The sequence below is a fragment of the Octopus sinensis genome, linkage group LG10, assembly GCF_006345805.1.
Source record: "Octopus sinensis linkage group LG10, ASM634580v1, whole genome shotgun sequence".
Lineage (NCBI taxonomy): Eukaryota > Metazoa > Mollusca > Cephalopoda > Octopoda > Octopodidae > Octopus > Octopus sinensis.
This window is the reverse complement of record NC_043006.1, coordinates 62,710,615-62,728,897: the sequence shown is the minus strand read 5'-3', so window position 1 is coordinate 62,728,897 and position 18,283 is coordinate 62,710,615. Positions and strand designations below refer to the sequence as shown.

The window sequence follows — 18,283 nt, the reverse complement described above, 5'->3', positions numbered from 1 at the left end:
ACACCACGTTGAACGGGTCTGTCGAAGAAATCGAGTACTTATTTTCCGAAAATTGGTGCATATTCTGTAGAACTCTTTTTGCGGAAATGTTAAGTTACGGGAATGTAAAGAAACCAAGACTGTTTTCAAGCGGTGGGGGACAAACATAACCACAAAACACAAGCATACAGATACACACACACATGCAAGCATGCACAAACACACACGCACATATACACACCCGCTTGTATATACATATATTTTTATACATACGACTGATTTCTGTTTATGTCTACCAAATTCATTCTCAAAACTTTGGATAGCTTGGAGATATAGTAGAATACATTTACCCAATATATATATTACGTGGCACTTCATCGGTTACAACGACATGGGTTCTAGTCGATCCGATCAACGGAACAGCCTGCTCGCGAAGCGAAATTAACGTGCAAGTGGCTGAGGACTCCACAGACACGTGTACCCTTAACGTAATTCTGGGGAGAATTCTGCCGGAGTCTCGTGGAGCTTTAGGTGTTTTCGCTCAATAAACACTCACAACGCCCGGTCTGGAAATCGAAACTGCGAGTCCGCTGCCCTAACCACTGGGTAATTGCGCCTCTCTCTCTCTCTCTCTCTCTCTCACACACACACACACACATGCATAAATGTAAAAGCTTTTACATTTATATACAATTTCTGCGACTCTACACTCTATTCCTTGCCTATATTTTTCTTTGTTTTGGCCCCTCTATAATCCCTTATATTTCCTTTTCTTCCACTTCTTCCTGGCTATCTTTTCTTTTCCCTTCTTACTCCTTTCGTTCTTTTCCATTCCCCTTTCTGCCTGTTGATCACACGTGACTACAAGCAATTTTCCCCGTCTCTCTGTTTCTTTGGGTGGGACGTCCAGCCAGGTGTATGTAATTTTTCTCGCCTCTCGATATTTTGTGTCTTCTATTTTTTCTCTTCTTTTTTTTATCTTCAAATCCTTTCAAAATTTCTCCCAGGCATTACCCAATGCAATTCGTATTGGCCTAATGCCCCTTAATGCCTGTCTTTGTCGATTGTTTACTCTGTATGTCCACTCGAAGCACCAACTATCCATAAATTTGATATTTTGAAAATTTGTGGATGCTGCTGCCTTATGAAGTTTTCCTGTCTTGTCGTTGAAAGCTCGGAACAGGTAGTAATAAACAGTCGACAACTAAGGAAGGGTTCGACTTCCATTGGTATTTTGTCTTGTACGTGTCTCTGTGTGTTTGCATGTTTTCCCTCATTGGTGAGATACTGTACTTAATGTGTATTTTTCGGCATCTTTTCTTTGTATTTGTCCTGTACTTATCTCTCGTGTGTTTACCTATTTTTCACTCGCTGATGATGTCTTATACGTAATGAGAATTTTTAATTATATATATATGTTATATGAAGATGTATCTACGACCTTCTTGAAAAAGTCCGATCTAAATGCAACTACATGAAAAGCAACACCCTGTTACTTATATTGAAAGAAATAATCGTTTTTTCTATAAATTATTCTGGCGTACACAATGTCCAATGAAACATACCTTCTATCAAAATGATATAAACTCAGATTACCATCTAGTTTCAACTGGCGAAATAAAATGTAACGCGTTAGTAATCATATTAAGTTCTCTACGACCTAGAAAATGGCAATGTGAAAATATTATGGAACCTATTTTTAAACTCAACATCATTTTCCATGACTAAAATGGTAATAACAAACTAATGTTCGATATAAAATCAAATGATTAAAATATTGATCTGAACCGAGGAGGAAATGTAAATAATTAACTCGTCCTAGCAGTTTGATTTTAATTAAGGCTGTTAATAAATGTGAATAATTTCATTTTCAATTGATACTTCTGGAATGACGGACAGCTAATTTTGTTAAGACTTTAGGATAAGGGGAGGCAGAGAGACACTACGAAATTCTAGAATTTGCCATTTTATTTTAGTTAAACTTAGTCAGACGTTATGGTGTTTTGGTCATGATCACATGCTTGCAGTATCGATTTATTTGACAAGGAACTTCATTTCCTATTATTCCATATTATTCCAATGAGCATTGAGGTTCAAATAAGTATAAGCCGAATATATCTGCCGTACTCCGTCTCTCTCCTCCCTCACGCACTACCTCTCTCACTGAGTCTCTGGACGTCATAAAGTGGGCTCTCGTTTCATTGAGTGAGAAAGTGGAAACACGGCCTTAGAATCTCTTGGGTGAAGACAAAGATCCAGTGCGTCGTTCGCTTCTTGGTGGACACCACCTAGTCTCTCTCTATTGCCGCTATGAATCTCCATAGTAATAACGGCGTTTGCTGCAAGTCTCAGGTCCTAAAAGTCATTTGGACGAGCTGTGTAGTTTTAAACTCATTAGACAAGGGTGTTTGTCGGTGCTGATATCTTTGCATGAAGACAAAATTTCGAGTCTTTTAGTCTCTGGTTCTCCCGGTTTCTGCTCTATTATTGTAAGACTTGCATATTGCCTGGAAGGCTTAGACGCCGCCTGAACTCCTTTCGTACCAGGACGCTTCGCAAGATTATATGAGTTAACATTAGTTAGATTTCGTATCCAATCAGCGACTCTACTCAGATATTGGGATGCGTCCTGTTACTGTATCATTCGAGAGAGCCAGACTTTCCGAGTTAGACCCTACTTACCGTGTTTGTTCTCTTCACTAGGGATTCGGCTGGGTTGATGACTCTTGTTGGTCGACCACATACCAAATAGTGAGGGAAGATGAGTACGTATCTCACGGAAAATGAGACTAGATGGGACTCTACTCGACGGATCGCTCGGAGTATCAGGGACTGTACTGAAAAATGAGGAATGCAGCAACGCGCTGCGACATCGCATACCCTTATATCTGAAAGGGTCTGACCTAAATAGTGGTAGTTCTTCGACAATTCAAATTTTGTGAGGTATGGCCACGCGACTTTAGTTTTCGATTAGTGTCGTCCAACAGAATAAAAAAAGAATGCTTACACCTCAGTAAGAAACAAAACGGATGCATATTCAGTGAACATACTTAAACCAAGTTTATTCCTGGTAGATTCGCAGCAACAATTATTGAACAGCTCGATATCCTTTAGAAAGAAAAAATAAAACTTACAAAAATGAAGAAAAAACAATAGATATTCAGAAAAGAACTGACGAACATATACGCACACATAAGAGGCATACAGACAAATCTGCGCGCATACATACATGTACCTAATTCTTTTCTTACTAACTTATAATATAAAGAATTGTTGACAACAAACGTTTCTTTCGAGATTCCATTTACGAATTCGCCGTACAACTGCAGAAAATAAGCAAGAAAAGAAAACAAAAGAATATGGAAAAAGAATGAGGATATCAGAAAAGCAGTAATTTCTTCTGGACAAATTGGATTCCGACGTCAAAGTAAGTTTTGAAAGGAATTAGAAACACCCACTGATTCAAGAGTAATCTAATGTATGAATGCACGTGTACTTATTGTATATATAATTTATATTATACATGTATATGTACGCATATATGCATATACATATATGTGCGTATGTAATTCACTTCTATATTTCACTACTCATAGGAAAAAATAAACGCTCTCAGTCGTACACACATACATGCACACGCTCACGCATGCGTATGAATATGAATGGCTAAAAGTAAACATGTTCGTTCTAGTTTCTGTTCTTATCCACCTGTTTGACATTCTTCGCTGTCTTCCATTTAGCATTGCGTTAATATAGCCTTTATTTTCTCCACTACTTCTATGTCCGTTTACCCTTTATATATAGCTTTGAATATATCTATATATTCTTCTCTCTATCCCATATTTATTCATATACTTTTTTTTATCTTTGTATTTTAATGACATTGGATTAACCATCGAGCTGGCCGTCCATCCTTCCTTTCATCTATCTATCTATCTATCTATCTATCTATCTATCTATCTATCTATCTATCTATCTATCTATCTATCTATCTATCTGTCTACCTGTCAGTCACTCTGTTTAAATGTTAATGCATGATTCATAAAGTTGTTTACGTTTCCTTAATAAGAAGACACTTGCTTCCATGATTGGCCTTGAGTCGAGCAGATTTTTTTCTGTGCGCCACACAGATATGAGCGCTATTTATTCATTAAAATACAGGTCATCCCTGTTATAATTGGATCAATCATTGATGCTCTGTTATGAAAAATAACATAGTCTTCCAATTACCTTTGAAACCATCAATATTCTTTTTTCGTTTTGAATACTAAATATTACATTACAAATCGCTCAAGGCACAACCACAACATACCCAAAGGAAAAGTGAATCGATAGCAGTCCATTAATATATTTTAGATAAACTATTTACTGTAAAGTATAATGCCAAATAAATAAATAAATAAATAAATAAATAAATAAATAAATAAATAAATAAATAAATAAATAGACGTAACTTCAAAATAGATTCTATATTTTCTGCAAGTTAAGAACTATATACGTCTGAGATTCACAAAGGATTTATGACGTCATGTAGGCTTATTGTTTTCGAGTGGTAAGTGACAGAAGTTGTGACTCTTCGTCCTCGATTTCTTGTCTATTCGTGGTTGTTTTAGATTCTCATACTTGTGAATTCGATAAAAATACTACCATACTGGACTGTTGGTGGTTGGATTCACCTACAAATTGCGTGAGCTATACTAAAATTTGAAAGCATTATAAATAAAAGCGCTGGAAAGGATGCCAAACAATATTCAATTACTGTTCAAATCCTATTAATGTCAACGTTACACTTTACCAGTCTTGGTCAGTTATAATAAGAACTATTCAGATATTCTGGTTGCAAAGTTGACTGTTTTAGTAGTGTTGGTGGCACAATCGGTAGTGGTGTATTGAATGTTTCATTCTGTTTTTAAAATACGCCGCTACACATGGAAGTTGACTAATATTTCTTTCGTATGGGATTCATAAATTTACCTGTTATATTCATTCTCTTTTCCTTCATAGTGCTCTACATAAGGCACCAAATGCAAACATAGTCGACAACAGCTTCCCCATAAAACTATATGACCATATGCCAATGTCAAACGTAGGAAATTCTTTCAATGGGAAGCGTTTGGAAGGAGAGCTATAAGCAGTGTGCAATGTATGAATACACACACACACACACACACACACACACACACACACACACACTTATATTGCGAAAGAGGAAGAAAAGTAGGAAGGAGGTAAAGAGAGGCAATGAGAAAGGGAGGAAAAGGAAAGGGGAGCGATAAAAGCAGAAAATTAGGGAAGAGATCAAAATGTTTTGCATTTCTGGCGATAAATAGTTGTTACTATGCATAAGATAATAGACGTAGTCAAGATGTACAGTAAAATTGTTATCAGCTTGCTGTTAGGATCCATAGCATCGGTAGAAAAGTCAGAAGAAAGATATAAACCGTAATTTATTTATTTCTTTTAATGGAAAAGCTGACAGATTTAGTGTTTATAGTTGATGAAATGAAACAAAACAGATATGCGTGCGTTCTACGATGCAATAACACCATTCACAGTCTATCTTGTGTTATGTATGCATGAATATATTTAAAAAAACAAAACAAAGGCGGTGAGCTGGCAGAAACGTTAGCACGCCGGGCGGAATGCGTAGCCGTATTTCGTCTGTCACTACGTTCTGAGTTCAAATTCCACCGAGGTCGACTTTGCCTTTCATCCTTTCGGGGTCGATAAATTAGGTACCAGTTACGCCCTGGGGTCGATATAATCGACTTAATCCGCTTGTCTGTCCTTGTTTGTCCTCTCTGTGTTTAGCCCCTTGTGGGTAGTAAAGAAATAGGTATTTCGTCTGTCGCTACGTTCTGAGTTCAAATTCCACCGAGGTCGACTTTGCGTTTCATCCTTTCGGGGTCGATAAATTAGGTACCAGTTACGCCCTGGGGTCGATATAATCGACTTAATCCGTTTGTCTGTCCTTGTTTGTCCCCACTGTGTTTAGCACCTTGTGGGTAGTAAAGAAATATATATTTTAAAAAACAACTGGGGTCGATATAATCGACTTAATCCGTTTGTCCGTCCTTGTTTGTCCCCTCTGTGTTTAGCCCCTTGTGGGTACTAAAGAAATATATATTTTACAAAACAGATGGTTACACTACATATACATACACGTACACACATGGACGAAAACGCTCATAAGAACGCACACCGACATACACACATAATTACATGGATGCATACATGCAGCCACCTTTCCTCCCACATACACACTTAGGCATTAAACTAATTATTAGACAGGGTTAAAGCAGACTTTGAAAAGTGGGGGCATGTCATTAATGAGGTCGCGAATAGCGACAAAAGAACTCTGGCAGAGAAAAGTTACAACCAATTAATTATTCAATCAACACATTAAAACAGTACAGAATTAGTTTGTAAATTAAAGAAGTCGTATTGAGCCTGCCCGTATTTTGATCTTTTTATCGATATAATGACCCTCCCTAGACACATGATTTTATATATATATATATAAAATATATATATAATATATATATATATATATAAAATATATAAACATATATAAAATATATATAAAATATATATATATAGGCGCAGGAGTGGCTGTGTGGTAAGTAGCTTGCTAACCAACATGGTTCCGGGTTCAGTCCCACTGCGTGGCATCTTGGGCAAGTGTCTTCTGCTATAGCCTCGGGCCGACCAAAGCCTTGTGAGTGGATTTGGTAGGCGGAAACTGAAAGAAGCCTGTCGTATATATATATATATGTGCATATGTGCGTGTATATGTTTGTGTGCCAACCGATGCTGGTGTGTTTACGTCCCCGTCACTTAGCGGTTCGGCAAAAGTGTCCGATAGAATAAGTACTGGGCTCGACTAAAGGCGTTGCTCCAGCATGGCCGCAGTCAAAATGTCTGAAACAAGTAAAAGAGTAAAAGAGTATATATATAAAATATATATATAATATGTATACATATATATATATATATATATATATATATATATATATATATAGTTAATCCAAACAAGAAAACAAAAAAAAACAAAAAAAAACAACAGGACGTGGGACAAATAAAGTATTATTGGACGCTCAGGAAAGAAGGGAAGAAGGAGGGTTTAACGTTTCGAGCGGAGCTCTTTGTCGGAAACATAGGAGAAGGAAAGATCCCGAGAAGGGAAGACAGGGGAAAAAAATCGCCAGCGGTACTCACGAGGTCATATATTCGAGGTCACAAGGTCACATATATACATATATATATATGTGTATGTGTGTGTGAGTGTGTGTGTGCGTGTGTGTGTGCGTGTGTGTGTGTGCGTAAACATTACTGGCATCATACAGAATATTGTTTTAATAGAACAGAAATCAATCCACATTTGGAACGTTGGATCTTGAAGTAGATAATCCATAAATCATGGCGTGTAAACGTTGCATTATATATACATATATGTACGTCTCTTTGTCTCTCTCTCTCTCTCTCTCTCTCTCTCTATATATATATATATATATATATATATATATATTGGTTTGGCATCCTTTCTGTCTCGGGAGACAATGGAGTTGCGCATTTTTTTTTTTTTTCTAGGTCTAGTCCGGCTGTTATATTTTATTTCCTGTTACATTTCTTGCTGTGGCTGTGTAGTCCTATCCTGAACAAACACTCCCTCTGGCAGGTACTGCAAATGTAGCGAAGACTGTTCCTGGCTGATTGTAGTGCCATGGTCTCTTGTTTATGTCTCTTCCTTTCTTTCCATTTCTCCTCTCTCTTTCTGTCACTCCTCTGTATACCCTCTTTTACTGTACGTCGCCATTCTCCACGGTTGAAGATCTACCAGGCATGTGTACTCAGCACTCTACTGTACGGAAGCGAGACCTGGACGCTATATATATATATATATATATATATATATATATATATATATATATATATATATATATATATATTATATATATTATATATATATATATATGTATATGTATGTATGTATATAGCACCAGCAGCAGCTGTATTGACAATTTGTTCGTTAGGTTGCATTGTAGGGCTAATATACTATGAGTTCGAATTAGACGTCTTTTAAATGTTTAGAATGTACAACGCATCTGAGCGTGACCCACGAAAATGTACCTGGTAATGTGTGTGTGTGTACGCGTGCGTGCGTTCGTGTGTATCTGTGTGTGTGTGTGCGTGCGTGTGTGTGTGTTTGTGTGATTATAGCTTTGGTATTCTTATCAGACGAAAATATGTTTACAGACCTGATGTTCGGGTAGGCTTCCATTTAATCGAATTTGCATAATCTTGTTTCCAGAACACAAGAGAAAATCCTATTTATGAGATATGTTTCCTTCTAAGTAAATCCCTGTCGTGTCTTTAAATATTGTTTGTTGTCGAAATGTACAGCTGCCAGTAGAAATGTTAACACTATTTCGCAATAGTAACAACAAACGTTGTTATTATTACTGCGTCTAGTATTATTGCTGCCTCAAGTGTAATGTGATTTTTATATACTTTTTAGAACTTGGGAAAGAAGGATTGTGTATTGTTATTGGCTCACTCTACTCTGTACTTCCGTGGTTCATTATTTACGGTTCGATAAATCTGTCTGTAAATCTATTTCTACTCTCTTTCTGAAGTGTATTTGTAATCCATACAACCAATTTCTTTTACACTGTCACACTTATGTGTGAAGGGGAGTGCAGCTCCAAGTTACCTCCACTGAGAAAACCTATGATGAAAAGCATTCCACGACCATACTGTCTTATATTCTGGTCTAATAATTTTATTAAGGATTGCGATTTGCTTTTAAGATGACAGCATGATGGTCGCTATTTTTTGCTGTTAAACCGGCAACGTACATTTGTACATTCGTTATGATGATGGGGGGGGGTTTGAAACGTGATGTACAATGCAATTATAGATAAAGTAGTTAATATTACGTGCTTTAAGATTAGGAATTTGTGTAGGCGAACAACATACACTGTTATGCAACTGTTGTTCTTATTATTGTGTTTAGTAATATTGCTGCCTTCAGTACCGTTGCCACATGCATTTTTAATATGATATCAATATTCTTGTTATAATAACTGGCAGAATCGCAATGATTGTTACTTCAGTTCACTGAAGATCGTTTACCCTGGGATAAAATATACGAAGCCCAATATACCTATCATAACTACCCATCTGATAAGGACACAAGAATCACAACCATATGTGCGCGACATGGTGATTTCATATAAGATAAACAGTGCATGACCTTGCAAAGGGACCTCAGTTAGAATTTGCATCAGGTCGAGTAGCCCAACCCGCTCAAAAGATCCCTGAATAAGGGTTGTTTAAGGGTGTTGAATGAAACACCTATGTTTCCAGAAGTGAATTATTCAAATCCTAAAGAATTCCCCTCAACATATAGCTATGATGCTTCCCCACTACTTCCGCTCGTGATCAGAGATGCACATATCGTCAGCCATTAAGGGGCATGCTCACCTGGTTAAGGTCAAGCAACAGACATGCAAATCTATGGTATTGAACAGAATATTTGCTGTAGCCCATCTTTTATACCAAGACAAAACAATGTACGTGATGATACTTCCAATCAGTTAAGATCAGAAGCCATAGGATCCACTGTCTGGTACTGCATCTGAGAATTATATCTAGTACTGCATCAGCACATTTGTCTGGTACTACATCACTTATTATTATTTCATTTTTACAGCGTTTCATATCAGACTCGGTAGGGCAAGGGCTAAATTGGCTTTCAGCAATTATTTATTTTCTCCTCAGCATTCTGGCTTTATTGGACACCTGTTCCTCCTTCACCTTCTCTTTCTCTTCCCTATCCCCTTCCTTCACTTCTCACTCCCCTCCTTCTCGCCTTCGTTTCTTTCTATCTTTCTTTCTTTCTTCTTCTTCTTCTTCTTCTTCTTCTTCTTCTTCTTCTTCTTCTCCTCCTTTCTTCTTCTTCTCCTTCCTCTTCCTTTTCTTCTTCTTCTTCCTCTTCCTTTTCTTCTTCTTCTTCTTCTTCTTCTTTTTCTCCTTTCTCTCCTCCTCCTCCTCCTCCTTCTTCTTCTTCTTCTTCTTCTTCTTCTTCTCCCTTCTTCTTCTTGTATATATAAATCACTATCGGCATGAATCAATATGAAGTTATTTTCGTATCGATTGCACGTTCTGGTTTTCAGTTAAGGTTTGTTTGAATGTATTCCCCTAGGCACTTCGCAAAATGAAATTGTGTCATGCTTAAATGCCCATTCGTTATATAGGAGAAAAATAGGGAGGACGAAAAAAAAAACACGTCATGTACATAATGCAAATAATCCAGGTATAGTGCATATGAAAATATAACAGCATTGATAGCAACTACGACTAATAGCAATCATTATTATTGTTGTTGCTGTTGGTGTTGCTAATGCTGTTGTAACATTTCATCCTTCGGGGTCGATAAAATATACCGTTGCTTGTTGTTAGTTATTATTACTATTACTACTTTTGAGTGAGAGAGCAGTGCATGCCATCAAAGTTAGAGTGGGGTAAAATACTAAGTCACAATACTGGAGGTCAAGAAAGTAGCTAAGCAAAACTGGTCAGGTATAGGTATGGAAGTGACCTTGCAATGCAATCAGGACCATATCGACCGGCTGCCCGATCAAATCGATCTCCCAGATGGTACTGACCTGCCAGTGTTCGTGGGCAGTAAGTAGAAAGCCAAGATGCCACAAATATGGATCTGTAAATCACTTTAAAAACCTTATGCCTTCCAACAAAGTAAGATAAAATCCCACTGCTGCGAACGTTACAAATACAAGTGCAAATTAATAAAAAAGTGCCCAAGAACACTACACCTACTGCCACACCCACGCTAACACCCACTCCCAAACCAAGACAAAGAAGGAGTCTACCCCCCCCCCGGTTGCCATAGAAAAGCAAGTTCCTCCTGTATGCTCTTCCTCCTAAACCAACATCAGCTGCAATGACATGGAGAAGGAACAGCTGAACGATCAACGGATCACAGTGAAAAAAGCGGGTAGGCGAAAGAGGAAGTGAGTACATAGATCTACTCCAAGAAATCAACAAAAACTTATTCTGAAACCACAACTGCAACACAATTCACAACCACTCCAACGAAAACAGCAAGAACGAAATCAATAACTTCAAAAACAACATCATCAACAAAGCATGAAACCTAAAGGACCCGGAAAACAACGGATTACAGAACTTCATAAATACTCATCAAACTGTTGACGAAATGTATCCATCAATTTCACTGTTGTAAATAAGAGGAACAGTGAATTGGTGGTTTTTGTAAGGCAGAATAAAACAGGATAGAGAAAGAAGGACTGGAATTTGAGGATTTCCTCCTCAAGTACTCCAACAACAGACTAACGTCGTTAGACGTTTATAGAACTATGATAGAAAATTCCCAGGAAGTAACTATTGATAAAAGGCTGCTGGAAAGGCCTTTTAAAACTTTCCAGCTTTCTGACAGGTACCGACTGGATTTCCCTTATATGCCAGTGTGGACACAGAGCAATCAGAGCGGGTCATCCAGTTCGTATTTAGATAAAGTATTTGTTAGGTCAGAGGATAGGGATAGCATAGGTTGTACACAATTTAAATTGGTTGGCTACACAGATCACAAATCTGTGATACGCTCAGTGATTTGGATAGGATCCGTAGACAGAGACCCGGTTACTGGGAGTTTAGTGTGTTCTTACACGCGCAAAGATTACAGGGACCGGATTAGCAAACTAGTGTTGACAGGGGTTATTTTCAACAACCGATGGGGAATCGCACTAAGAAGGCGATTAGAATAGAATCGATAGCGTTTAGCAAAGATTTAGCTATAGAAAGAAATAGACTAGAAGGAGAACTATTTAGCAAACTAGAAGAGGCTCCTAGTGAAGGCATTTCGACCAACGTGAAAGCGGCGAGAATGGCTCTTAACCATTTCTTCGAGGCGAAACACGAAGGGTGCGTTGTCAGAGCTAAGGCTCGTACGCTAAAACACGATGGGACGAAAGCTAGAGACGCTACGTGGAAACAAAACCACGATCAAGTCTTTTACAGATCGGGACGGGCACGTGCTACTCGGTTCTGTGGCTTTCCAGCAACGCGTTGCGGGGTTTGGAAGGTGCAATGAGTCGAAGGCGATAGCGAACTTTACTTCGTACCTAGACAGTCTACCACGGCTCTCGGTGACGGACGCGAGATTCTGCGAAAAACCGATTACAGCTTCTGAAAAAGTGGTGAAGTTGTCAACGTAAAAACGATGAAATTGAAGTATACAAGATGCTGTGCATGGAGGTGAAAACAATGCCGGTAATAATTGGAGTATTGAGTATAGCAAAAATAAAAATTTGTTGAGAAAAACGTAGGGGCTATATCCGGACCCTCATCGCTACACGCTAACCAAACAATAGTCCTGCTAGGATCAGCCCACGTCCTGTGCAAGACACTATCAATTCAAAAGTACAACATTAATAAAACAATCCACAAACGCAAGGCACACTCTATACAGTAAAAATCCAATTAGATAAACAGCTTTTGCATGTAGGTCGTAAACTAAACAAAAGAACAACTCGCATTATGCAGACAACACACAATAGAAAGGCCAGCAGCCAAACCCCATAACAAAACAAACAGGTGCACTACAATACTGGGAAGGGTTTGCACTCTCTCAATAAAATAAAATCAATACTGCCCACACCTCAGCAACACGGATGTGTAGTAGTTGATGCAATAGAAATCTACCTGAAAGTATCAAATGCCGAACACTACTACTACTTCAACGATGCTGACAACAGAGTCTGGGATGATACATCAAACAGCAGAGTGAATCCTTGATTGCTGCTGTCAGAATTAACAATACAATACCTCCCGCAAATGCGATGCGCCCATATACATTTATGAAACAAGATGAAGAAGAAAGAGTAAACAAGTGGAAAATGAAATCACCTCACGGGCAATACCTGAGAGAAATTGAAGGAAAAGACAAACTCAACATTTGGAGATGGCTAAGAAAATGTGATCTGAAAGGATATACTGATACATTGATTAGATTAAAACTAATTTTGACACGGTTGTAACAAAAAAAAAAACCCCAGAATTCTCGAAGAGATTGATTAAGGAAATTTATGAGATACTCGAAGAACATAAAGAACACAAAAAATAGCTAGATATTATTGTTTCCAAGAAGGTTTAAAGCAAGTACATACATGACTTGGACACTTATTCGCCTCTCGATCCCGAAACATTGCCCATGGAACATACTGGAACTAACAATTTAAAATAATTCATGTAAGATGTGTACAGGGTGTGTGAAGAAACTGGTTTTCGAGCGTTAGGTACATTCAAAAGTTCAACTAAAATAAGAAATTTATAAGAATTTATTCGTTTCTATAAATCATGCTTTAATCAATGCCTGTTTTGCTATTTGTTTCTTATTCTATGTAATTAAAAAAAAAATTAATTTCTCTCACATCAATTCAAAAACAACTTCTTTCACATCTGCTAATTTTATATAACTTGCTTTTACACACCCCACATATCTTTTTAGACGAATGCTTAATGTTTCTTTGTGTCTAATAAACCTCTGTGTCTAATAAAGAAAGCTTAGTAGTCGTAGCAGCAGCAGTAGTAGTAGTAGTAGTAGTAGTAGTAGTAGTAGTAGTAGTAGTAGTAGTTCTTCTTCTTATTATTATTATTATTACTAATATTATTATTATATATTATTATAATTACGAGTAACTCTGGCAATCGTGCAGATAATGGAAGTAACACGCCAGTCATGAATTTACTGTTATTACATTATATGTTGTGCACCTGCTTTATAAGGTTCAAGTATTTTTACTACAACTGCCGCCGCTACTACCACCACCACCACCACCACTACCACTACTACTAACTACTACTGCTGCTGCAGCTGTTGCTAAAGAATTAGGATGATTAGGATTTCGAAAGCTGGTAAAATATATTTTCTATAATAAATAGAAATACGTCGATATACTGGTCACGACTTCAATTTTTTACAAGCAGCATATATATATATATATATATATATATATATATATATATATATATATATGTGTGTGTGTGTGTGTGTGTGTGTGTGTGTATGTATGTATGTATTGGTAAGTGTGTAGAAAGTTTGATATGTAATCTGGGAGTGGGGAAGATGCAGAAAAGCGTGTTTTTAACTTGGTTAAATTTCTATAATCAACTTTTCTGGTTGTTTTTTGTTAGTGCATATTAAACTGACTCTGAATATATGGGCACTAATACAATCCTACTCACTTCGATGAACTGTAAACCGTTTTTTAACACAGCCATAAATAACGATGCCTTAGATTGTCTGCCGTTTTAATGATTAAAATTGATACAAGAAGAACCAGTGATTTGATATCATTTAGAAACCTTAAAAGATTAATGAGCTTGGATTTAAATGTGCTTATGTGAGATATGCATTTATAATTTAAGTTGTCATTGTTGCTCAATAATCTCTGTACAGATAACGGAGTATGTTTATCAGTATTTCTTATATGACTTTATGTTCTGAGGTAAAATCCTACTGGGAACATATTTGCCCTTCATTCTTGCAAGGTTCGAAATATGAACTACATATCAGGTACGGGTGACGATGGTGGTGCTCCAATAATTCCCTTCAAAATTGCGTACCGTGTGTCTAAATGTGAAACCATTAGTTGGTAACCTTAAACCTCGTGGAGTGCTTTCGATCTACTAAAAAATCTTACAGGAACACTAGTAAAAATGTGTGCTCTGTGGCGGACAAAATTCTTTAAGCTGTTGGTATTCAATTACATTAATTAATGATCTAATTCCGAAGTCTATCGATTTTACCATTGCCTTCAATTCTCCAGGATTTGAACTAAAAAAAGTAATAGATAAAAAATGTGGTTGACATAATCAATCATTAACACTAGAAAATATGCATGCTTGTCCAATTATAATTAAATTGTACCTTTCATAAGTATTTTTATTTAAGTAATGAAGGCATTTTCGAAGGAAGGCTTAGTGAAGGTGTCTTTCAGAGCAAGAACGTTAAGGTAAGCACAAAAATCTCTGTTTCTTCAGGTGTTTGGGTATCCAGCATCCAGTTTGAGTCTGAGTGCTGGATCCTTTATCGGTGCCTGATTAGACAAACGGGAAGCGTTCCGAATCAGATCACTCCAAAGTTTACTCGGTCTCACGTGGAAGAAAAAGGTGCCTCATACCGAAATTCTCATGAGGACTGGGATCTACAACTTTGTGGCCTACATCTTTCGTCGATTTCTCCGCTAGGTTCGCCTTATGGATCTCATGCCCGGTAAGTGGCTTCCAAAGCGAGATAGAGATGGATGTAGGCTTCATGGACGTCCAAAACTTAGTTTTCATGAACGTCTGAAGCGTTGTCTCATTTTATGCGGTGCCCCTCCCAATCGACTGGAGGATTTAGCTGTTAATCAAAAGTCCATGTGTGATGCTGGTGTAGAGCGTTTTAAAACAGAATGCAGCGGACTGCATGACGAGAGGAGAGCTTGCAGCTTTTGTTCGGGTTCTGTTTCAGTATCCTCAGTGCCACGGGATCTATCTATCTCATCGATATTGTCAGCCACGTTGGCTTCAACGAAGAGCAGTGAGCTAGAGGCGAAGGTCGATGAAAGTCTTGCATAAATGTTGTCTACACATTTGATGGGCCATTATAAGTAAAGAAAATATATACAAATACACATATGTGTGTATATTTAAGTGTGCATGTGCGCGCGTGTGTTTCAATTTATGAACACACAGTGTATATATATATATATATATATATATATATATTATATATATATATATATATATATATATATACACATATATATATACTTTTACTTGTTTCAGTCATTTGACTGCGGCCATGCTGGTGCACCATCTTTATTCGAAGAAATCGACCCCAGGATTTATTTGTGAGCCTAGTACTTATCCTATCTGTCTCTTATTGCCAGACTGCTAAGTTACGTGGACGTAAGCACACAAACATCGGTTGTCAAGCGACAGTGGGGGAAAAACACAGACACACAAGCATATGCATATAAACACATATATACGATGTGCTTCTTTCAGTTTCCTTCTACCAAATACACTCACAAGGCTTTTGTGGGCCGAGTCTATAGCAGAAGACACTTGACCAAGGTGCCACGTAGTGGGACTGAATCGGGAACCATATTGTTTGGAGGCAAGCTTCTTACCACACAGTCACGCCTGCAACTTATAGCAAACTTCCTAGCAGATAATGCGACTGCCAACAGATGAGGGAGCGTACTTTATATCTCTCAATCTCTCTCTCTCTCTCTCTCTCTCATACATACACACTCACACACATAAACACACAACACACACACTCACGCACGCAAACACACAATACACACACACAACACACACACAACAAACACACAAATATATGTATATATTCACACACACACATACATGTATTTATACACTCATACACGCACACACAGACACTCACACACATATTTGTGTATAGATAGATAGATCCATACATGCATACGTATATACATACATACACACATACATACACACGTACATCTACTTTATACATATACGCAAAGTTACAAATTATATTCTGTAAATCACAGCTTCTAAATTAAAATAGGAAAAGGAATATTGGTACATTTCCTAGTAATTCATTTCATCAATAATTACGTTATGCAGAGTTTTATATTAAATATCACATATCAAGATAATATTTTTGGCAGTGAGATGTTATGGAGTTTCTAGACGTGGTGAAAATTCTAAAGAGAAATATTATTGACTTCTAGAAGAAAAGGGTCACGAAATATTTATCAAATCATGAGGATCATGTTCTGTTTCTTATGTTTGTTTAGGAAACATTAATACCAAGCTTTCTGCCAGATAATGCAAGTGCCAAGAGATGAGGGAGTGTACTTTATCTCAAACACACGCACACACTCATACACACACACATACGCATACAGTCATGCACACACACTCACACACAAACGCACCACACCACAGCAAACACACAAAAGCCACACAAACAAACACACGCACACACGCCCGGGCTTATACACAAGCACGTGCAAGCATATATGTAATATATATTCATACAGTTGCATGTATACGTTTATAAATACATACCACGTGATTGCTTCCCAACCGCATTGTTCTGGGTTTAGTCTCGGTGCCTCGCACGATAGGCAGGTGCATTCTACTATAGCTACGGACTGACTAAATTTTGTGAGTGGATTTGGTAAACGGAAACTGAAAGAAGCCCCTCGTGTATAGGTATATATCTATGAGTGTGTGTCTTAGCGTTGCTCACCACCGCTTGACAACAGGTATTGGTGTGTTTACGTCTCCCCAATAAGCGGTTCGGCAACAGAAACCGAGAGAATGAGCACCAGACTTTAAAAAGTATGTACTAAGGGTGATTTTTCTGACTAAAACCCTTAAAGCCGTTGCCCCTGCATGGTCACAGTCAATTGACTGCAACTGAAAAAAAAGATACAATGCATATATATGTATGTATTAAACTGCCTTCATATTCCATTCTGAAGGTAGGCCTATTTTTTGAAAATGTTCATTACATTGCTCGTGTGTATATTTATCACAGAAATGCTGGTTTTTTTAAGCTTTCGCTTTAAAGTTTAGCAAGCAGTATGTTTACCCTTCTTTTTTTCAAATATCTTATATTATACCTCTGTAGGTAGAAGTCTTGCTCGCCACGTTTTTATTACTGTTTTAAACAGTAATAATACTTCACATATTTACTTTTTTACTGTTTACGATAGTTTTCTCTTTTAACGGAGCGCAACGTTTCAAGTTAGGAAAGAACATGAGTTGACGTAATGAATATTTTAGAAATAGATGCTAAATGCTGTTTCCAGCTGAGGATTACAAAGCATGATTCACATGCACAGCATGAAATCTATTGATATTGGAGTATGTATTAAACTGCCTTCATATTCCATCCTGAAGGTAGGCCTATTTTTAAAAATATTCATTACATTGTTCGTGTGTGTATTTATCATAGAATCGGTGGGTTTTTTTGAGATTTCACTTTGAAATTGAGCAAGTGTTATGCTTACCCTTCTCTTTTCAACTTCCTTCTATTATACCTGCTTAGGTAGAAATCTTGTTCGCCACCTCATTATTACTATTTTAAACAGTAATAATACTTCACATATTTACATATATATATATACAATACATACATATATAAATATATATACATATAAATATACATAGATACACACATACACATATATATATATACATATAAACATAT

General features: G+C 37.3%; 2 protein-coding genes across 8 annotated transcripts in view; both read right to left on the bottom strand.

Moving 5' to 3' along the window:
- The window catches only part of LOC115216243 (nonsense-mediated mRNA decay protein 2-like), a 42,703-nt gene extending 39,846 nt beyond the window's left edge, over positions 1 to 2,857 (bottom strand). The window contains exon 1 of the mRNA XM_029785440.1: positions 2,662 to 2,857. Within this exon, the coding sequence (XP_029641300.1) occupies positions 2,662 to 2,857 (196 nt within the window). The remainder of the gene's footprint in view (positions 1 to 2,661) is intronic.
- Positions 1 to 18,283, bottom strand: part of LOC115216514 (probable G-protein coupled receptor CG31760) — an 895,090-nt gene that overhangs the window by 645,510 nt on the left and 231,297 nt on the right. The window lies entirely within an intron of this gene.